The sequence below is a fragment of the Canis aureus genome, chromosome 37 (assembly GCF_053574225.1).
Source record: "Canis aureus isolate CA01 chromosome 37, VMU_Caureus_v.1.0, whole genome shotgun sequence".
NCBI lineage: Eukaryota > Metazoa > Chordata > Mammalia > Carnivora > Canidae > Canis > Canis aureus.
Genome location: NC_135647.1, coordinates 26,289,449 through 26,312,737, shown reverse-complemented (window position 1 = coordinate 26,312,737; position 23,289 = coordinate 26,289,449). Strand labels below are relative to the sequence as shown.

The following is a 23,289-nucleotide window of genomic DNA, read 5'->3' as shown; positions in this document are numbered from 1 at the left end:
AGCCTCAGCAATCAGACAACAAAAGGAAATAAAAGGCATTCAAATTGGGAAAGAAGAAGTCAAAGTCTCCCTCTTCGCAGATGACATGATATACTATACAGAGAAAACCCAAAGACTCCACCCCAAGATTGCTAGAACTCATATAGCAATTCGGCAGTGTGGCATGAGACAAAATCAATGCCCAGAAATCAGTGGCATTTTTTTACACTGAGACTGAAGAAAGAGAAATTAAGGAGTCAATCCCATTTACAATTGTACCGAAAAGTATAAGATACTTAGGAATAAACCTAACCAAAGAGATAAATGATCTATACCCTAAAAACTACAGAACACTTCTGAAAGAAATTAAGGAAGACACAAAGAGATTGAAAAACATTCCATGCTCATGGATTGGAAGAATAAATATTGTGAAAATGTCTATGCTACCCAGGGCAGTTTACACGTTCAATGCAATCCCTATCAAGATACCATGGACTTTCTCACAGAGTTGGAACAAATCATCTTAAGATTTGTGTGGAATCAGAAAAGACCCTGAATAGCCAGAGGAATGTTGAAAAAGAAAACCAGAGCTGGGGGCCTCACAATGCTGGATTTCACGTTGTGCTACAAAGCTGTGGTCATCAAGACAGTGTGGTACTGGCACAAACACAGACATATAGATCAATGGAACAGAATAGAGAATCCAGAAATGGGCCCTCAACTCTATGGTCAACTAATATTTGACAAAGCAGGAAAGACTCTCCACTGAAAAAAGTACAGTCTCTTCAATAAATGGTGCTGGGAACATTGGACATCCACATGCAGAGGAATGAAACTAGACCATTCTCTTACACCAGACACCAAGATACACTCAAAATGGATGGAAGATCTAAATGTGAGACAAGATTCAATCAAAATTCTAGAGGAGAACCCAGGCAACACCCTTTTTGAACTTGGCCACAGCAACTTCCTGCAAGATACACCTATGAAGACCAGAGAAACAAAAGGAAAAATGAAATCTTGGGACTTAAGATAAAAAGCTTCTGCACAGCAAAAGAAAGAGTCAACAAAACTAAAAGACAACCTACAGATGGGAGAAGATATTTACAAATGATGTATCAGATAAAGGGCTAGTATCCAAGATCTATAAAGAACTTATTAAACTCAACAGCAAAGAAACAAACAATCCAATCATGAAATGGGCAAAAGGCATGAACAGAAATCTCACAGAGGAAGACCTAGACATGGCCAACATGCACATGAGAAAATGCTCCGCGTCACTGGCCATCAGGGAAATACAAATCAAAACCATCATGAGATCCCACCTCACACCAGTGAGAATGGTGAAAATTAACAAGGCAAGAAACAACAAATGCTGGAGAGAATGTGGAGAAAGGGGAACCCTCTTGCCCTGTTGGTGGGAATGTGAACTCGTACACCCACTCTTAAAAACTGTGTGGAGTTTCGTCAAAGAGTTAAAAATAGGGCTACCCCATGACCCAGGAATTGCCCTGCTGAGGATTTACCCCAAAGATACAGATGCAGTGAAACATCGGGACACCTGCACCCCAATGTTCACAGCAGCAACGTCCACAATAGTCACACTGTGGAAGGAGCCTCGGTGGCCATCGAGAGTAAATGGATAAAGAAGCTGTGGTTTATGTATACAATGGAATATTACTCAGCCATCAGGAAGGATAAATACCCACCATCTGCTTCGATATGGATGGAACTGGAGGGTATCATGCTGAGTGAAGTAAGTCAATCGGAGAAGGACAAACATTATATGGCCTCACTCATATGGGGAATATAAGAAACAGTGAAAGGGATTATAGGGGAAAGGAGGAGAACTGAGTGGGAAAAATTAGAGAGGGAGACAAACCATGAGAGACTCCTAACTCAGAAATGAACAAAGGGTTGCAGAAGGGGAAGTGGGGGGGGGGGGTTGGGGTGACTGGGTCATGGGCACTGAGGGGGGCACTTGATGGGATGAGCACTAGGTATTATACTATATGCTGGCAATCTGAATTTAAAAAAAAAAAGAAATTTTGTTTTCATTGCTTTGTTCTAATTTAAAACAAAAGAGACCATGTATTACACAGGGCTGGGACATGGCTCTTATAAAGGCATACACCAAGCCTCTTCACACATCCTGGTCGACCCTCCATGCCCTAGCCCTAGTCAATATTCATATACATACTGAAGAATACAGATAGTTTCCTATCTGTGCATCTTTGCTCTTTTTTTTTTTAATAGTATTTTATTTATTTATTCATGACAGACATAGAGAGAGGCAGAGATACAGCCAGAGGGAGAAGTAGGCTCCCTGCGGGGAGCCCCATGTGGGACTGGATCCTGAGACTCCAGGATCACACCCTGAGCCAAAGGCAGATGCCCAACCACTGAGCTACCCAGGAATCCCTCTTTGCTCTTTCATGTATCTTTGCATTTGCTAGTGTTCCATTGGACAATCTCTATAACCACATTTGTAAAAATAATCTATAATTTCTTATCGAAGTTACAATTCTATGCTGTCAATTTTCCTCGCCAGGTAAACCAGTTAATAATTTTTAAATTAATATCTTAGATATTTGGATTTTTAAAGTAAAAACTTTTATTTTGTTTTGTATATTTTTATTGGAGTTCGATTTGCCAACATATAACACCCAGTTCTCATCCCATCAAGTGCCCCCCTCAGTGCCCGTCACCCAGTCACCCCATCCCTCCACCCACCTCCCCTTCCACTACCCCTTGTTCGTTTCCCAGTTAGTAGTCTCTCATGTTCTGTCTGCTTTAATATTTCCCACTCATTCTCTCTCCTTTCCTCTATAATCCCTTTCACTATTTTTTATATCCTCCGTATGTATGAACAACTTTTTTTTAAAAAAAAAGATATTTTAAAAAGGTATAATTTAACCTTAGAAGCTTCTTCTTCTTTGCCAATGTTTCTGGAGTCCTGGGAAACTTCTGTTTCTGGGGTGTGTACAAAATGGTCTCTGCAGATTTCACCCTCTGCTTCATTGGTTTCTCCATCATCTGTCTATTATCAGATCCAAAATCTGTATGTTGTTTGGGAGAGGATTCTGAATCAATAAAGAAGACATTCTCTGAGTCATCCTCTTTTTCACTATCTGATGAGTATTCCAAAATTTCTGTATTACTCTGAAAAAGATTAGGAGAAAATGCAATTAAATTTGGAGAACTATAAGCATTTATTCCATTCTCTTCTGGTTATATTCACTTAAATAACTTTGTAAATCGTTATTTGTAGGTGAAACTTTTATTTTGAAATTACTACAACAGGTACTATTTAAGAATATGAGTCATTACCTCTTTTTCCAAACATTTCCTAAAATGTTTCTTACTTTCTCCTACTCAAATTTCCAACTCAGAAATTTTCTTTGAAAACTGAATTATAAAACAGGAGATCATACTTCATAGTGAATCCTGGACTGAAGAATCAAACCTTTTACTGTGATGTCTTCTGTCTTTATTTAAACACACACTAAAATGTATAAGTGTATAAGTGGTAGGTATTTTGTTTTCCCATTACATGGTTTTGTAGATTAGTCCCATTTTGTTCGAACATCAGCAACAATTTATCCTTCAACATCCTAATTTTACAGTGTATTAGTAAGCTCTTCAAATTTAATAGCTACGCAAAATTTTAAATTTACTGAATAAAAATAGTCTATTTAGTTGAAATGGATCTTCTGTACCCACTCAATTTGTCATGTAGGCACGGAATCCCTCTGAGGAGCCCTGTATATTTTGATGGATCAGCATGGACTATGTATCTGGCACTGTAGCAGACATCTGGCTAAAGAGAGTCAAGAGTATACAAATGTATGAGATTATTGCTGGTAGTTACACATGTGTGTGTTTGAACTGGTGTGTGACTGTGCAGGGTAGCACTAGAGTTTTCATCATTTGCTAATCTACATAAGACAAAAAGTTTATTACTTTTGACCTTTCCTGAGGATTTTATAGTTAAATTCTTTTTAAGAGCTTAAAAAAGGACATCACTCACTCCCACATCTCCAAAAAACTGCCTGCGTATTCACCTGTTACTATGCACAGTTAAAATAAGAAAAAGTAAATGAAAAAGTTTCTCAAACAAAGAGTTTATTCCACTATATTTTTCACAATCTCATTTACATGCTTAAATTACTGCAGGTAGCTGATAAGCCCTTAATAAGCACTGGACTCATGTGTTTTCCCCACAACACAAAATCTGAGTAAATGTTAACAATAGGTCATAAAAAGAACCAAACCAGTTTAGACTGAAAATTAAGTTGCTTGATACTACAAATTTATATATATACATCACTTTAAAACTCCAAATCCAATTCATCTTTTTGTTATGAAAAGTCTTTTCTTTTAGTACCCTAAAGTTTGCACTTCATCCTAGAGCAGGGTTTCTCAATCTCAGCACTACTGCCACTTGGGGCTGGATAATGTGGTAGGAACTCTCCTGTGCAGCATCCCCAGCAACTACCCACTAGATGATAACATCATGGTCTCACCAGTAATAACTATCAAAAATGTCTTAAGACACTGCTAATTGCCCTGGGAGAAAAAATCACCCCTAAGTATGAACCACTACCCTAGAAAAATGTCTGCAAATAACCAACCACATTTAGCCTGTGCTGGAGACTCACATCCGGAAGCAAAGGGGACACAGCACTTCACAGGGATGGAGAAGTCAGAATGAAATGCAGTAGGAACCCCTTCTCTGCAGGAGAATATTCCTAGGCCCTCAGTGGATGCCTGTAACTACAGACAGACTATGTTTTTTCATATACATACATACCAATAATAAAACTTGACATATAAATTAGGCACAGTAAGAGATTAATGATAACTAGTAATAAAATAGAATTATAATACATTGTCATGAAATTTATGTGAATGTAGTCTTTCTCTCAAGCTCTTATTGTCCTCTACTCACCCTTCTTGTGATGATAAAATGCCTACTTGATGAGATGAAGTGAGGTAAATGATATAGCCATATGATGTAGTATTAGGCTACAGTGACCTTCTGATGATAAGTCAGAAGGATCTTCTGCTTCCAGACTGTGGCTCACCCCAGGTAAACAGACCCATGGAAAGCAAAACCACAGGTAAGGGAGACTACTATAGTTATGAAACAATGTGGTAGAAGTATTGTAACCAAAGTATTGCTCAGGCTCCATGGGGAACATGTAAGAGGAACAAAAAAAATCCAGGTGGGGGCACAGGGAGAAGAGAAGAACCGCCACTTAAGGCTGAGTGCTAAGTGTAAGTTGATGAGTCAAAGAGAAGAGCAAGTACATTCCATGGAAAAGGAACAGGAGGAGTATGAATAGGAGGCCAGAGAGCACAGAACACAGGCAGGAAAATCTGTAAGGAGCAGCAAGAGAGAAGGCTGTTTGAGGAGCTTGCAAACCACAGCAGGCATTTGGCTTTATTCTGAGGCAGGGGGAGAATCACTGGTAGTTGCCACAAGGGCTAACAAAATCAGATATTAATAGGGAATGATCAACCAAACCATATTCTGACAATAGACTCTAAGATGCAAGAGAAAAGGTACCAAAGACTGCCAGCAGGAAAGCAGCTAGGTAGAGCATCCTCATCATCAAAGTAGAACAAAAGAGGATGTGAGTGGGAGTAAGAATAAGAGAGGTAGACTTGAAAGAAAATGAGGGAAGAGATGTGAGCACACTTGAGGATTCTCACATGTGAGAAAGGAGAGTAAAGGCAGACTCAAAGAAGACCCCAAGCATCTGTTTGGGCAATGAGAAAAGTGTGCTCACCTAGAAAGGGAATTTGAGAAATAATCTGTAGACACGTAGTTGCTAATATAAATTTGGTTTTGGAAAAAAAAAATTGGTTTTGATATGTTAATGTTCCAATGCCAATGGAATAGCCAAGGTAAAAGTGGCCCATAGGCATAGCTTTATGGGACTGGAGTTTTCATCAAGTGATATGGAATAGAGATATAACTTCAGCAATCATCAAAACAGAAACTGTGCATTAAAGTATGTGGTTGGAAAAGACCATTCCTCTAAATTCTGTAAAACTGAGAGAAAAGAAGGTCCAAGCTGGAACTGTGGGAATACCATTGATACTTAAGTTCTATTCAGGTGAGAAGAGACAGAAAAGTGTTTTGGATTTAAGAAAAAAGAGATTGCACAGCTATAAGAAAACTATAGGACTTTGGAAATAGTGTGCTATGAAGAATATCTGATGCAAAATGGTCCAGCCACTTTGGTAGACAGTTGACAGTTTCCTACAAAACTAAATATATACAACACAATCCAGCAATCACATTCCTTGGTATTTACCCAAGGGAGCTGAAAACTTATGTCCACATAAATACCTGTATACAGATGTTTAGATCAATTACTCCTAACTACCAAAACATGGAAGCCACCAAGGTGTCTTTCGGTGAGCAAATGAATAAACTGTGGTACATTCACACAATGGAACTGTATTCAGAGCCATAGAGAAGAGAGTTATCCCTGAAAAGTCATGAAGAACTTCAAGTGCACATGACTAAGTGAAAGAAGCCAAACTTCACACAGAAGTGGGTACGTACTGTGTGATTCCAACCATATTACATTCTGGAAACAACAAAACTATGAAGACAACAAAAAGATTGGTGGTTGCCAGCAGTGATGGGAGAACGATGGATGGGCAGAGGACTCTCTGATGTGGAAATACTGTGTACAATGATAAACACATGTCATTATGCATTTGTCCAAACCCACAGAATGGATAATACCAAGAGGAAACCTTCACATACACTACTGACTTTGGATGATTATGACACACCAGTGTGGGTTCATCAATTATAACAAATGTACCATTCTGGGAAGTGATGCTGATAATGGGGGAGGCTATACATATGCGTCAGGGCAAGGAGTATATGGTAAATCTCTAGACCTTCCTCTCAATTTTACCGAAAATCTAAAACTGTTCTAAAAACATAAACCCCAAAAACAAAAATAGGTTTAAATGGAAAGGAAAGTGAAAATAAGAGACCTGATAATCCTTTCAGGAAGCTTGGAAATGACACCCGGGTGGCTCAGCGGTTGAGCATCTGCTTTCAGCTCAGGATGTGATCCCGGAGTCCTGGGATCAAGTCTCACATCGGGCTCCTTGCAGGGAGCCTGCTTCTCCCTCTGCCTGTGCCTCTGCCTCTCTGTCTCTCATGAATAAATAAATATTTACAAAACAAAGAAAAAATAGAAAAGGCAGCATACAAAGACACATTTGCTCAGCCAAGCACAATTCATATGACAGAGTTGAAGTTAAATCATGAAAATAAAAGTGTACTCCAGAGTCTAGTGTATTTTCTAATTACAACCACAAAATTTAAATGAATTTCCTCAAGGAAGAATTTAATAGAGTTAATACTGGTAAGATTTACTAGAAATTTAGATAGTACTTTGGAATTTCTTGGCAGCATGACAATCAATTTTAGGTACTTGGTTTGGGCAGCCACAACTTTAATGAAAATTAGCTGATATACAAGAATATACTGAATGCCTACCACTCACATGCTCCCTAAGCTCCTGTAGCTAATATAAGGAAATCTTTCTATTTTCATTCCCACATACTTATAATCGATTTCAAAACTGAAACAAGTAAAAACTAAAATAAAAATACAAAGCAATATATAGATAATTCCAGACACATTGGATATACAGCAGATATAGGAGTGGAGAAGAAAGATCACTTGGGGCAGTCTAGCCTAAAAAATCTTTAACCAATAAAGGCAGCATTTGACCTCAACATTGTCTCTTACTCAGCCCTGCCCCTCACTAGCTGGTTACCTTAGGCAATTTACTACTTAACTTCTCTATGCCTTTGTTTCCTCACCTATAAATTGGAGCTATAATAATGCTTAACACATTAAGCATTTAGCTAATGTTAGCTATTATTTTTAGCCCATAGAAGTAGTTAAAGCAAGCATTTGGTTTTAAATTTAAAATATTTTTAACTTTGCACTTTATTTTCTGGAAAGTTTTTTTTTCCCTTCATTTGTAAGATCTCTATATCAAGAGGAACACAACAAATAATGTCTTTAGTGGTCAAAGATACAAACAATGCCTTAACCAGTAGAATTACTCATATACTCTTCACATAGGCATTTCTAAGAGTAAACAAAAAGGATTAACAAGCACCTTTAGGAAAAGAGAACTAAAAACTATCACTTTAGCATATTGTATTTTAGAACTCTCCTTGAGCCCATAATCCTTGAACAATGTGTAGGAAGTCTCCCCACATGGACACAGAAAGGAAATAAAGCGGGATCCCTGGGTGGCGCAGCGGTTTAGCGCCTGCCTTTGGCCCAGGGCGCGATCCTGGAGACCCGGGATCGAATCCCACATCGGGCTTCCGGTGCATGGAGCCTGCTTCTCCCTCTGCCTGTGTCTCTGCCTCTCTCTCTTTCTCTCTCTGTGACTATCATAAATAAATAAAAAAAAAAATTTAAAAAAAAAAAAAAAAAAAAAAAAAAGAAAGGAAATAAAGCTAACCAGACACCACCAGTTTTGGCCCAAGCCTGAGAGTAAAGAGCACATATTCTTTCAGAAAGGATGGTGTGTGCATAAACACACATATGTGTCTGAGCGTGTGCATGCACATGTGTGCAGAGCTGCATGTGTGCCTGGCACTGGGAGAAGGGGAAAAGTCACAGGGAGGTCAGAGAAGCCTGTAGTTCATGTGGTTGTTTACATTTCACCTTTATATCACAGGATCGGATTAAACAAAGAAGGGCTATGAGCTTGGGAACAAGAAAGATGGTTTTGAATTGCACTTTGGCTATTTGTTTTGTGACTTTGCATAAGTAATTTCACAGACTCTACCATTTCTTAGTTTAAGCATCCAAAAATGCAAAATTCTTTTAGAAATATTTCAACAATTAGAGATAATGACTATTTATTATACTTACTTATTTCAAACATATGGAAAAGCATAAAGATATAAAAAATAAATACACTCATCGCCCTATCACCCTATGTCAAGTATTTACAGGATGTAAATTTCTCTTCACAGTTTCTTTTAAATGATGCAACTGAAATTTTATGTATCCCTTCTTGTTTCTGTTTTCCTCCTTCCTAAAAGTAAATCTCTCCTGCACTCCGCATTCCATTAGTCTTGTTTTATCACAAACACACATATATAAAATGTATAGTATTACTTTGTAAGCTTTTACATTTTATATAAAGTTATAAAATAGTGTCCTTGAACACAGATCCGAATGACCTATTATCAATATTCTGTTTTTTCTATTTATCCATGTTCACACATGTAGTTCTATTTCAGTGCTGCCCAATACAAGAAAACATAAGAAATTTAAAAATTTTTAGTAACCACATTAAGAAAATAAAAAGAAACAGATGAAATTATGATAATATATTTTATTTAACCAAACATATCACAGGATTACTATTTCTTGTCTGAGCTCTCACTAGAATCACCTTTAGAAGCTCCCTCACTGTAACTCAAAACACATTACCCAGGTGCAAAGCCAATGCCACACCTTAAGGTATTTGTTACAGCAGAACCCCACTTCTGGGTACCAATTACCAGCTCATGCTGCCATGAGAAAATACCACAGACTAGGTGGCTTTAAAAATAGATACTGAGATCTGTGGAGACTGAGGAGTCCAAGTCAGTTTGGTTGCGGTTGAGAGCTCTTCCCAGCTTGCAGATGGCCACTTTCTTGCTATGTCTTCTACTGTACCTTTAGTTTCTATATCATTTATTTTTGCTCTAAATTTTATTATTTTCCTTTCCTTCTGGTTTTAGGTTTTGTTTGTTGTTCTTTTTCTAGCTACGTTAGGTATAAGGTTATTTAACTGAGTTTTTTCTTGCTTCATGAGGTAAGCCTGTATTGCTACAAACTTCCCTCTTAGAAACATTTTTTGCTACAGCCCTACCTCCAGATTAGGTTTTGGACCATTTTGGGTTTTCTGGTTTAGGTTATGTTTTTTAAAGATTATTATTTTTCCTTCCTTCCTTCTTCCTTCCTTCCTTCCTTCCTTCCTTCCTTCCTACCTTCCTACCTTCCTCATTCATTCATTCATTCATTCATTCATTCATCGTGGAGAGGAGCTAAGGGAGAAGGAGACAATCTCAAGCAGACTCCACATTGGGCATGAAGCCTGAAGCAGGACTCAATTTCATGACCCTGAGATCACAACCTGAACTGAAACCAAGAGTCAGTTGCCCAACCAACTGTGCCACCCAGGTGCACCAGTACCATCAACGTTATATTTTCACTTGTTTCCATGTACTATTTCTTCCTTTATTTCCTGTTTGACTTGTTCATGGTTTAGTAGAATTATTATTTATCCTCCATATATTTGGGTTTTTATACATTTTTTTCTTGTGGTTGATTTTATAGTTTCCTAGCATTGTGGTCAGAAAAGACACATGGTTGACTCGGAATTTTTTTAATTTGCTGAGGCTTGTTTTGTGGCCTAATACATGACCTATTCCAGAGAATTTTCTATCTGCACTTGAAAAATTCTACTGTTCTTAAATGGAATGTTGTGAATATACCTGTTTAATCTAACTTGCCAGTGTGTCATTCAAAGCCACAGTTTCCTTGTTGATTTTCTGTTTAGATGATGTATCCATTGATCTGAGTGGAGTGTTAAAGTCCGCTACTATTATTCTATTATTAATTTCTTTATTTTTTATTAACTATTTTATGTATTTGGGTGCTGCTATGTTGGGGTGCATAGATATTTACAATTATTAGATCTTCTTGTTTGAATGTCCCCTTTATTAATATATAGTGTCCTTCTTTGCCTCTTGTTACAGTCTGTTTTAAAGTCTATTTTGTCCGATATAAGTATTGCTACTCATGCTTCCTGTTGACATCCATTTGCATAATAGATGTTTCTCTATCCCCTCACTTTCAATCTGCGAGTGTCTTTGTATCTGAAGCAGCATACAGATGGATCTTGTTATTTCAACCATTCTGTCACCCTATGTCTTTTAATTAGTCTACTAACATTCAAAGTAATTATTGACAATATGTATTCCTTGTGATTTTGTTTTCTGGTTGTTTCTGGTTTTTCTTTGATCATTTCTTGCCTTTCATGTTTTGCTGATTTTATTTAGTGATATATCTGGATTCCTTTCTCTTTATTCTTTGCATATTTATTAGTGGGTTTTGATATATGGTTACCATTAGATTTGTATATAAACTCTTCAGCAAATAGTAGTCTATATTAAGTTGATGGTCATTTAATTTTGAAGTCATTCTTTCTGTCTCTCTTCCCTATATTTTAGGTATATGTTGTCATATTTTATATCTTCTTATTTTGTGAGTTCCTTGGCTAATTCTTTATAGAAATATTTATTTTTACTGGTTTTGTTTCCTATCTTCATATTATCACTTTTGATCTTTCCTTTCTTCTCAGAGTCCTCTTTAATATTTCTTTCAGGGCTGGTATAGTGGTTACAACTCCTTTAGTTTTTGTTTGTCTGGGAATAGCCTCATGGGACAGAGTACTTTTAGCTGTAGATTTTTCCCCATTCAGTGCTTTGAATATATCATGCCACTCTCTTCTGGCTTGCAAAATTTCTGTTAAAAAATCCCCTGCTAGTTTTATGGAGTTTCCCTTGTATGTTACTGTCTTCTTTTGTCTTGATGCTTTTAATTTTTTTCTTTATCACTATAATTTGCCATTTTCATTACAATACATCTTGGTGTAGATCTGCTTTTGTTGATTTTTGGGGGGAGTTTTCTCTGCCTCCTAGATTTGGTTACCTGTTTCCTTCTCCAGATTAGGAAAGTTATCAGGTATTATTTCTTCAAATAAATTTTCTGTCCTCTTTTCTCTCTTTTCTTCTTCTGTGACTACGATGATATAAATGTTATTACATTTGAGGAATTCACTGAGTTAAGTCTATTCTCATTTTGCATAATTCCTTTTTCTCTTTTGTTCAGCTTGATTACTTTCCATTACTCTGTCTTCTAGGTTATTAACTCACTCCTCTGCTTCCTCCAGCCTGTTCTTCATTCTATTCAGCATGTTTCCTAATGTTATTCCTTATTTCTTATCTCTGTGTTAAGAGTCTCCCATTCTTTTCCTTTTATTTTCATGAGTACCCTAATGACCAATGCTTTAAATACCCACCAGGCAGGTTACTTGTATCTGTTTCACTTAGATCTCTGGTCATGGACCTGTCCCATTCTTCATATGAGATAAATTTCTCTGTCTTCTCATTTTGCCTAAGTTTCTGTGCCTGTTTATGTGTGTTAAGAAAGTCAGCTATGCGTCTTATTCTTGAGGGTAATGGACTTATATGTTCTTTTTTTTTTTTTTTTAATTTATTTATGATAGTCACAGAGAGAGAGAGAGAGAGGCAGAGACACAGGCAGAGGGAGAAGCAGGCTCCATGCACCGGGAGCCTGATGTGGGATTCGATCCCGGGTCTCCAGGATCGCGCCCTGGGCCAAAGGCAGGCGCCAAACCGCTGCGCCACCCAGGGATCCCGGTAATGGACTTATAAAGAAGAGGTCCTCTAGTGCCTTACTCTGTATCATCCCCCATTCCCCAGGGCCTGGAGATTCTAGGCATGTCTCCAATGTGTGCTGTGTGTGCTCTGCTGTTTTGTCTTGGCCACTTTATTTTTCAGGCTGGACATCTGCAGAGGCTCTCTTTGCCTGCTGTGGGCAGTGTTTGGTCCCCGGCCTGAATGTTTAAAGTAGGTATGCTCAGTCTCCTTGTGAAATGAAACCTGTTGCTACCACTGCCAGAACTGAGGCCTCACAAAACTCCCAGGTCAGGAGAAACAGTGTGAGCAAGGGTTTGGGCCAGTCTTCTGGGGGAGGGATCTGTGGCACTGGGACTGAGGAAACAAGACTGGGGAAAGTGGTTCTGCCAGAGCATGGTGGGGGCAGGGGGAGGTGGCTTGATGTAAGCATTAAGCATGTTAGGTGGCAAGTGTCAGTGCTGTGCTGGTTCCCACAGGTGGCCCTGTGCTTATGCTGAGAGGTAGTAGAGGGAAATGGGGCCAGCCAGTTCTTTGTTCCTGGAGGGTTCTGTCCATAAACGTGACATTTCTGGGACACGCTCCAAAATGAGCAAATAATCTCCTTGCTGTGTGTCCCAGGCACTGTTTTTTTTTCTTTTGAGAGATTTTATTTATTTATTTGAGAGAGACCAAGTGAAATGAGAAAGAACAAGTGGGGGGAGGGGCAGAGGAAGAAGCAGACTCCCCTCAAGACAGGGAGCCCGATGTAGGACTAGATCCCAGGAGCCTCTGAGTAACCCAGGCAGATAATCAACTGAGCCACTAAAGCTCCCCCAGGCACTCTTTTAGATACTGTTTCCATGCTTTATGTATGTGAGTTCTTTGCCAGTCTTCACTCTAAGAGCAACACAGTGCCCTCCAGGCTCTATTCCAGCCAAGTCCACTGACCTTTTAAATTTTAAGGCTTTAGGGACACCTGGCTGGGTCAGTTGGTACAGCATATGATTCTTGATCTCTGGGTTGTAAGTTAGAGCTCCACACTAGATGTAGAGATTACTTTAAAAAATAAAATCTTTACAAAAACTCCAGGCTTTAAGCTCTGCTGGTTGCCAGAAGTTAGAAAATTCCATCTCTCTCACTTTCCAAGCCAAGTGCTATACAGATTCATTTTCTCCTTCTGTGCTTCACTGTGTGTTAGTCTGTCTCCTGCTCTTCTCTGTGACAGTGGCCACGAACTGTTTCTCCCCTAAACCATGTCTTCACACTTCCTACCTTCTTTGATATGGCCTCTTCTCTATCGTTAGAGTCTGTTTTACCGGTCTTCAGGTCAATTTCTGGGGTATTTAGGATGATTTGATAGTTATCTAGTTGTATTCATGGGATGAAGTGAACTTAGAGTCTTCCTACTCCACTGCCATCATCCTCTCTTCTTATACTTTTAAATTTTTATTCTGATAGGTCTGAAATATTTCACTCTTAAGTTTTCATTTTCTTGGTTATTCATAGAGTTGAACATCTTTGCACTTTTTTATTGCCTCTCCATATTTTTTTTCAGTGAACTGCTTGTTCATATACTTTACCCGTATTTTTAGTAAGAGAGATATCTACTTTTTACTTATATGAATCTAAATGTTGCATAGATTGAGAGGTCATTATAAATCCATTATTAAAATTTTAAAATGACAGAGGAAGAACCAGTACATAAAACTGAAATCTCTTCTAGGACCTTAAGAGAATTTTCTCAACCAAAGATTTTTTAATCATTATCTCTGGTAGACTGCCTAATGCTATACAGTGGCCCAGTACTTGGGCAATATTTTTGTTCCTTGAAATTTTTTATTCTTTATGTAATCATCTTTATATGAATGTATTACTTTACTTCAATATTGGATCTCAAGGACCAAAATAAATATTTATTTTTTTTCTTTTGAAACACATATTTTCCAATATTTTCTTCCTGTTCCCTTTGGAAAGCTAACCAACTGGTGCTCTCTTAAAACTTCCATGTAAAATTACTTCTTTCAGGTATACAGGCTTCTGGTATTAATATAGGCTTCTGGTATTACAGAAATAATACCTACAAGTAAATTTGGATATTTTATAGCAGAAAATTTTCTGCTGTGGTCAAATTCATAGAACTAGAGTAAATATGTAGCTATGATCGTTATTTGCTAATGTTTGAAACAAAATATACTTATTAATATTGTGATTCCTTTTCTTTCCTCTGATCTAATCATTTCAGAATTAGGAGATTCCTAATCCTAACAAGATTAAGATATGAGCAAGGAGTAGTTCCCATGAAATCAGTCATCAAAAGACAATTATAACATTGTAAATTGTATGTACCTGAAGCCACCTGCAATTTATTAAAGCCATAAAATGTTCAAAACTTCCTCAGTTTTCATAAGTTCACAATACTGCTAAAATAGACAACTGTCATAATTTATTTCTGATTTCTCTATTCAGAGAACTATCCATGGAGGAAATAGCCTTCAACATCCAAGCAGCCACAGGTGTGGCCTTCCATGTCTAAGCAGCCATGTGTCCACTATGACGGGCTTTAGGTAGAGAAGCCACCAAAGTTGGGCCACTCAGATTCTGAATTGAGAGATATAGAGTCTGGGAAGTAGAAGGCATTTAGACTAATGGTCTAAATCTTTCACACTAAATCAAAGATTCATGATTTCCTGCTAGTAAGGTTCCCAGAACTGCCCTGAGACCTAGTTCATCCTTCAGCTTTATCTTAGATTCCTTGGAATATAGAAGCATGATTCCAATAAATCTCTTCTTCTTTTAAAAAAGAGCTAGATTTGTTTTCTGTTGTTTGTAACCAAGAGGCTTACTATCTGCTAAATATCTCCAAAAAAGAAAAACATTTCTATTAAACAAATATTTATTCAGTATACACTATGTGCAAGATGTTATGCAAGAGAGAAAATTTGACACACTGTTCCATAAACAGCTTGAAATCAAATAAAGGTATTACAAGCATGGTTCACATTAAATGTTCCAAGTAGGCAATGAATGGAGACCTTATTTCTGTCCAATCTGAAACCAGCATGCATACCAGAAAAGATAAAATCTATACCAGGTCTCAAAGCATTGGAAAATTATTTTTTTGAAGATAAATAGATTATTTATTTATTTAATTATTTTTATTTATTTATTTAAGAGAGAGAAAGAGCACAAGAGGGGTGAGGAGGTGAGAGGGAGAGAAAGAGAAGTAGACTCCCCACTGAGTGTGAAGCCCAATGCAGTGCTCCACCTCATGACCCTGAAATCATGACCTGAGCTGCAATCAATAGTGAGATGCTTAACCAATTCAGCTACTCAGGCCCCCAATGGAAAATTCTTAACAAATGAAAATGAGAAGAAAGAAGCAAACACATAAGGCAAGCAACTAGATGGATATTCAAGATATAAAAGTAAGTCCAGATAAAGTTTAAGGTTCATACTAGGAAGCAAGAGGTAATAAGAATAAGATAATTAGAGCAATATAATCCTATAGATTAGGTTTGTGCGTACTGAGAGAATACACATGCTCTCTTATATAAGACAAATCAACATACCCATCATCCATGTGGAATATGCTCTAAATTTATTTCTTGGAATAATGATGGGCAAAAATTCATTCATATGCTTTCAATGTAGCTTCTCAGTACCAGTGACTAGTGTGAGTCAGTGATAAAGTTCATCCATTCAAACTTGTTCCTATTCCCAACTCCACTGATGAAATGCACTGATAAATTAAGTTTCAATAACATTTTAATGTACTGAAAGTAATTCAATACAATTCATTTTTAGCCTACTACTTGAATAATAATCACTATTCTAAAACTGTTTGGTAACCAAATAGTGCTAACGAAATACTCCAGAGGAAGAGTCAATTGGTTCAAATGACGAACAAAATAGACCAAATTTTGAGACAGGATAATGGTACTACTAATGGAAATAGAGAACACTTTCTGGAGCAAAGAAAGGGAAAAGAAGATATTATTTCCAAGACAGAGAGTTTTAAATTATTACAGCCCAGCACAGAGACATGGAGCCATCTGGCAAGAGGCTAGGATGCATCTGCTTGGCAAAGAGGTTATTGGAGAAGAAATGATGGAAGACACCAACCTTTAAAATGCCCTCTCTGTGGAGAGAGGTGAGAACAAACCAGCTACAGCATTCTACTTCCTGAGCTCCTTGAATATTAAGGAGTATTTATGTGACTAGCTTCATCACAGACAACCTCCCTCAGGTTGTAGGATAGGGATCATAATGACTCCATGACTTCCATTACTTTCAGGGATTCTTTATTTTGATATTCTATAATACTGTACAGCCAAATGATAAGAAAAAAAGACCCTATTGTTTCTCTCCTTTAAGATCTGCCAGTGGGATGCCTGGGTGGGTCAGTGGTTGAGCATCTATCTGCCTTTGGCTCAAGGCATCATCCTGTGGGTCCCGGGATTTAGTCCCGCATCAGGCTCCCTGCATGGAGCCTGCTTCTCCTTCCGCCTGTGTTTCTGCCTCTCTCTCCCTGTCTCTCATGAATAAATAAAATCTTAAGAAAAAGAAAAAAAGGGAAGTCTACATGAGTAGCGTCCTCTTAGATAGAAACTGTGTCTATTAACAAAGTAAAAAAAAAATCATTATATTCTAATTACAAGATTAAGTAATGCCACCATGGTAAAGCTACCTCCATGACAAATTAAACAAATTAGTCAAACACTGCTCTCTAACATTTAGAAATTTAAAGCTTTTAACTCTGAACTGTATTGAAAGGTCACACTAAGAACAACAATAGAATACTAGTAATAAAAGACCACTTCTTTATTTTTAAATGATACCTTTGTGGCTACTTCAGCTGTTAAAACAAAGAAAAGGAAAATAGTAACTAAACTAAAATCATTCTTTTAGGTAACCAATTATAAGACAGAAAACGGCTCCCTTGACTCATATTTCATAAGATGTCAAGCCCTTGTTTTCAGCTCAGGTGAGAAGGTGTCCATGAGAGGAGAGGAGGCAGGCTGGGGTAGGGGTCGGTGAAAGCACCTTGTGTGCCCGATGGTGAAGGAACAGGTGCTGGCTGCAACCCTGACTTGCAGGGCCAGGCGTGTTCCCCAGGCCACATCCTACAGTGCACTGGTTTCTGCTCTCTGAGGCTTCTCACTCAATTACTGACCAGGCCCAGACTTGCCCTTGTAAGATCTTATGAGATCAGCAGGAGTCAGGCTATGCTAAGTTCACCATGTTTATTTTAAGTTCAGCTTCCCTTTCTTAAAGTCACACCACAAATGAAAACAGTAGTGGCATTTTAAAGAAGAACAAAAGAATTTTAAGGCTCTTAAAATTCTTGCTTAGGAGCCTTTAAATCTAATAATAATCACTAAATGTTTTTAGGGAGGATAGAAGGTGAGGGCAACAGCAAAAATGCCACTGAAGATAAGCTATGGCAACTGTAGCAAATAAAATGACCAAAACCAAGAGAGCTCTTAAAAATTAAAGGGAATGAAAGAGAACTGGTGGCTGGTAAACCAACAAATTTAGTAGCAAATGCCTCTATTTCCACCCTCAACACTAAAATGGAGTTCACTAATTTAACAAATTAATTGAGTGCTTACTCTGTATCAGGAATCATTCTGGGTACAATGATTATAGTGGGAAGGACACCAAAATTCATACTCCAGTGGTCTTTAAATTCTAATGGAATCACACACACACACCCTAATAAATGTGGGCTGTTTTCTGGCTATTAATCAAGAACTGCACAGTTGGTTGGAAAATGACAGCAAAACCACCAAAAATGGAAAGATTATATATCTCAAACTCTCAGCTGCTCACAGAATTTTATTTTTATTGGGATTATAAATCGATGACTACAACACAATTCTAGACAACAGAGTTTTAAACTATTGATAGGAGATATACTTTCACTATTTACATGGTATGTTTGTGACTGAAATTTTATCCATGAGAATTGAAGCCAGCTAGTGAGGAAAAACAAAAGCTATAGCATTTCTCACACACTGAAGAAAAAAAAATTTTTTTTGGAGGTAAACAGGTTTAACAAGCTACACCCATGGTCACACCTTTGTAAAGCACTTGGCTTGCCTTCCTCAAATATGTTTCCAACCTCAAATTCCAGCCCAATGAGAATGACAGGACTCAAGTCCTATCAACGTGGGTTCAAATGCACCATCCCACCTCATCTTAAGTATCAAAGACCTTGCTCTGAGGAACCCAAAGAGAAATGAGAAATAGCAGGGCAAAGGTGAATCTTAAGAGAAAGGGAGAGAGAGAGAAATTACAATGCTGTAGAAGGAACCTACAGGGTCAGTCACAGTTCACCAAGCACAGCTGAGTGTGGAGGAGGTCAGAGCAAATGCCCAAGGGCAGAAATCCACAAAAAACCAGTGGTGACCTGCCCAGACCAGGTCCACACAACCTGGCTACAGTGATCTAGTGACAAGAAAAAAAAGCACCCTCTTCTCCAAGGAAGACAGGGCGTAACTGTAGAATACGGATGCAGTCTATAATACAACCTACCCAAGCCACTCTCTGTTTTAAAATATGTTCAGAGAAAGACACAGCCCTGAGTCTTTCTGCAACCCTGCTCGCTGGCACAGCCAGGCAGGGGCAGCACACCTTGTCCCTGGTCTGCTGGAGGCTAAAAGGTCCTCCAACTCAAACCTACACTCAAAACTGGGGCCTCAAAATTAATAGAGAAGCTCAAGTGACAGTGTTCTAAAAATTAATCTGTTCACTTATGCAAATGCAACCAGGAGCAGGACACAGGCTGTTTCTGGTTATGAGCTAGACTTTTTTTTTTTTTTTTTAAATTCAGAACAAAAAAAAAATGAAATCTTACACAATGGTGGACTGGGGAGGGAAAAAATGGAAGCGGAGCCTAGAGAACGTAGAGCTTCAACAGAAACAAGCCAGCTAAGTGCCCTCAGAAAACAAAGGCAATAAACAAAAACAAAAAACAGTACAAAGCCAGTATACAATTCCAGGTCCATACATTGGACCTAGGATGTGCTTCTCCAAATGCAAGCTCCACAAGATGTTACTAGGTATTAAGAGAAAATAGGCTCCACAATCAAATCAGTTTGAATAAACTAGGTTGAAGCAAATTAAATTGTAAGACTTCTCAGGAGCTTTTATTTTTTTAATTTAAATTCAATTAGTCAACATATAACATCATTAGTCTCAGATGTAAATTCAATAATTCATCAGTTGTGTATGACACTTAGTGCTCATCACATCAGGAGCTTTTAATATGCCCATGTGCACTGTGACCTCTAAGAGGGGACTGTAATACATAGTCTTTCCTAAATTTATGCGACCACAGTTTGCCCCCTTTTTCACCGAGCATCTCATAGAACTAAAAATTGTAAAAACTTTTTATACCTTCATCATTTTAATGGAAATCCCTCAGAAGTAAAGTTTTCCGGAACTTTTTCTACTTCTATCTTCTTAAATATCACATGCTCAATGCAGTTTAATATTTTCTCAATAACTCACAATTATTCTTGTCGAGGACCACCATTTTGGACTGTGAGGTAATGAACATCTGCATATGCCAGATGGACTTCCTTCCCTCCATCTACGAGGCTATTTGTTGGCCTAAATCCTACCAACCCCAAGTCTGCTCCAAGCAGCCTCACAAACTGACTATCAAAGTCATAGACTCCTTGCTTGCCTGGGTTTAGAAACCAGGAAACAGCAAGACTTCATGTTGAACATCAGGACAACCAACGATTATTAAAATACAGATTTTGCTCTTTAGAGATTTATATCTGGCTACTTTTTCACAACTGACTTGAGCCACTAATAACCCCGAACACTCACTGCAAGGTTGCCTAGGTAGCTCAGTCAGTTAAGCATCTGACTCTTGATTTTGGCCCAGGTCATGATCTCAGGAGTATGGGATCCAGCCCTGCTTCAGGCTCAGTGCTCAGGAGGGCGTCTGCTTGAGATTCTCTCTCCCTCTCTGTATATCGCCCCCCCCCACCATTTGTCTGTGCACACATGTGTGCATGCTCTCTCACTCAAATAAATAAATCAATCTTTAAAAGAGAAAAAAAAACCTCACTACAAAGCAAATCTACTATCAGTTACTTCAGAGGCCCAGGGTCTTCTTCCATATCCAAGGTTAAAGGAAAAGGCCCTATTCAAATTTCAGGTAGATGGCTCTAACCATGTCTCGTACACAGAGGATGATGCTTCCTCAAAATAATCAAACTTGACCAAAATAATACAAGATTCCTTTTAACTAAAAAGTGGCAAACTAGGTAAACACACACTAGATCAGGCTTTGTCTAGAAAATGCCAGCCAAAAGAATAGGGGAAAAATTTTATATACACACACACAAATGTGTGTATATATACTTAACGTCAGCAGCTACAAATATGCAGAGTGTCATAATGAATTATCTCTAAAGAAGAAACTCATCCTGTATACTTTTCCATAACCATGAGGTTCAATAAAGGTGATACATCAAGGACTCTAATATTAAGGAATTTAAAAGGTGTAATGTTTCATAATGCTTATTTCATCATTATTTCAAAAACTAAGAGATAATATTTAATACGCTGTTGGGAATTTTATTGGCTACAATGAGCTAAAATGATATTATGGAGATAAGTCATCTCTGCAAATGATTAGTCTCTGACATTCATGCAAGAACATGGACTATAAATAAAAGTGCCAGACTGTTTCAGTCTCTATAAAAACTAGAAAGAGCAAAGGTAATCCTGGAAACCTCATTCCTGAGAACATATTTTGTTTAAGCTGTGAATTCAAGGGGCACCTGAAAGTTTCAATAAAAGTGACTTTTCTCGATTTCTTTTCTAGGTAAGGAAAACTAGATTAAATAATAATGAAACAAAGGAAACCAAGGAAAATATTAAGATTTGTTCTCTCAACATTCAATGAAACTTAATATGCTACAATAAACATATATCACCTAAATTAGAAGTATGAAATTTTAAAGTTCAACTCAGTATTTACTGATACCCACTATGACCTCAGTACAACATAAGTTATGAAGTTATGAAGAGAAACCCAAGTATAAGACTCTGCTCAGGAGCGCCACTCGATTGAGTGACCAACTCTTGGTTTCAGCTCAGGTCATGATCTCAGGGTCATGGGATGAAGCTCAGCAGGAAGTCTACTTGGAATCCTTTATCCCCCCTCCCCTCTCCATCTGCCCCTCTCCCTGTGTGTGTACACCCTCTTTCTCTAAAATAAAAATAAAAGATTCTGCTTACTGGCACTGATATATCCCTAGACCAGTTGACATTCCCCTACACTGGTTTTCTATTACTTCATAACAAATTACTATAAACTCAGTGGCTTAAAACAACATTCATTTATTAGTTCTGTTTTGTTATTCAAACTTTTTCTGGGCAAACAGGAGTGTAGGCATGGCATGTTGGGCATGGCATGCTGGGTTCTCTACTCAGGGTCTCCCAAAGCTAAAATCAAGGTGTTGGGTGGCTGCCTTCTCATCCAGAGCTCAGGATCCTCTTCCAAGCTCCTGTGGTTGTGGCAGGACTCAGTTCCTCGCAGTTGTCAGAATGAGGTCCCTGCTCTCTTGTTGGCAGTCAGCTGGGGGCTACTCTGAGCCCACATTACTTTCTATATAATCCTTCTTGACTTTCTCCACATCTGTCCCTAATCCTACTTTTAAAGTTTCCCAGAGGGACAAGAAGAAAAAGGTGGCTCAGTAGAAACCACCACTACACTAGAATGAACAAAACAAATTAACCTAAAAGAGCACAAGAACAGCTCAACTTTTATTAAAAGAAAACAAAAACAAAAACATGATTTTCATGGTTGACAACAGCACTTCAAAAGTAAGCCTCAGTAGTAAGCACTTTTGACAACTTATTTCACCAAGGCCTGTGCCCCTGGACATTAATCAGTATCTGAAAATCATTATCTTTCATACTTTCTCTTAATTTGGAACTTCAAAAAATGGAACTTTTGCTAGAAAACACTTCTACATAATCAAATATTAACATGGGTTCAGTAAAAATTTTAAACAATGGTAACTTGGGTCTACTGCCAAAATCCTCCTTGATTTGCAAATTCTGTAAAATGATGGACTTATTTTGGATCTACTAAAATCAATGAATTGAAATGGCAAGAGCAAATACTTGGAAAGCCTTCGTAAACCTGGAAATCACAAATGCTTTGGGTGCACTTCCCCTTCAAACAACCAAAATCAGACTAATTACAAAAGTATACCAATTCATTATATCCACTTTCTCCCCACTATAGGGCAAAACTTATATTGGATTAAAAATGTTTAAAGTACTCTAAATTAAACATTACAAAATGATAGTCTCCATGTCTTTTGAAATGAAAACTGTCAATTCAGGGGGTTTGCCTATGGAATTTTTAAAAAACTTTTTTTTTAAATTAAGACTTTAAATTAAGAAGGCTGTGACCATCATTTATCTTTAATTATAATTAAACTGCAGCACTATTTGAAATACTACTTCCCTGATGACTGGAGATTTTCAATCAAGTTTTTAACACCATTTTAGGAATATGCTCCACCACAGTGACTGGAATAGTTTACTGTTTACCCTCATTTTCCACAATTATGTCACTAGCTTAAAATTAAGGAATACATTCTTGACAAACCTTTTTCTAATCCTTGTATCACTTCCTTTTCATTTCCTTTCTGCCCAGCATAGTACCTAACTCCAGCTAAGAATCTTAGGAATTGTGTTAATTCTTTCAAATTATATGTCATTTGGAAAAGTATTATTCTTGGCACAAAATGGCTCATTTTTGACACATTCAGTTAAAAGAAAATT

At 37.8% G+C, this 23,289-nt stretch overlaps 1 protein-coding gene across 12 annotated transcripts in view; it reads right to left on the bottom strand.

The window, feature by feature from the left end:
• The window catches only part of SPIDR (scaffold protein involved in DNA repair), a 452,576-nt gene that overhangs the window by 310,248 nt on the left and 119,039 nt on the right, over positions 1-23,289 (bottom strand). For all 12 annotated transcript variants that reach the window (XM_077885985.1, XM_077885987.1, XM_077885986.1 and 9 more), the window contains one exon: positions 2,897-3,141. In XM_077885985.1, coding sequence (XP_077742111.1) covers positions 2,897-3,141 — 245 coding nt within the window. The remainder of the gene's footprint in view (positions 1-2,896; positions 3,142-23,289) is intronic.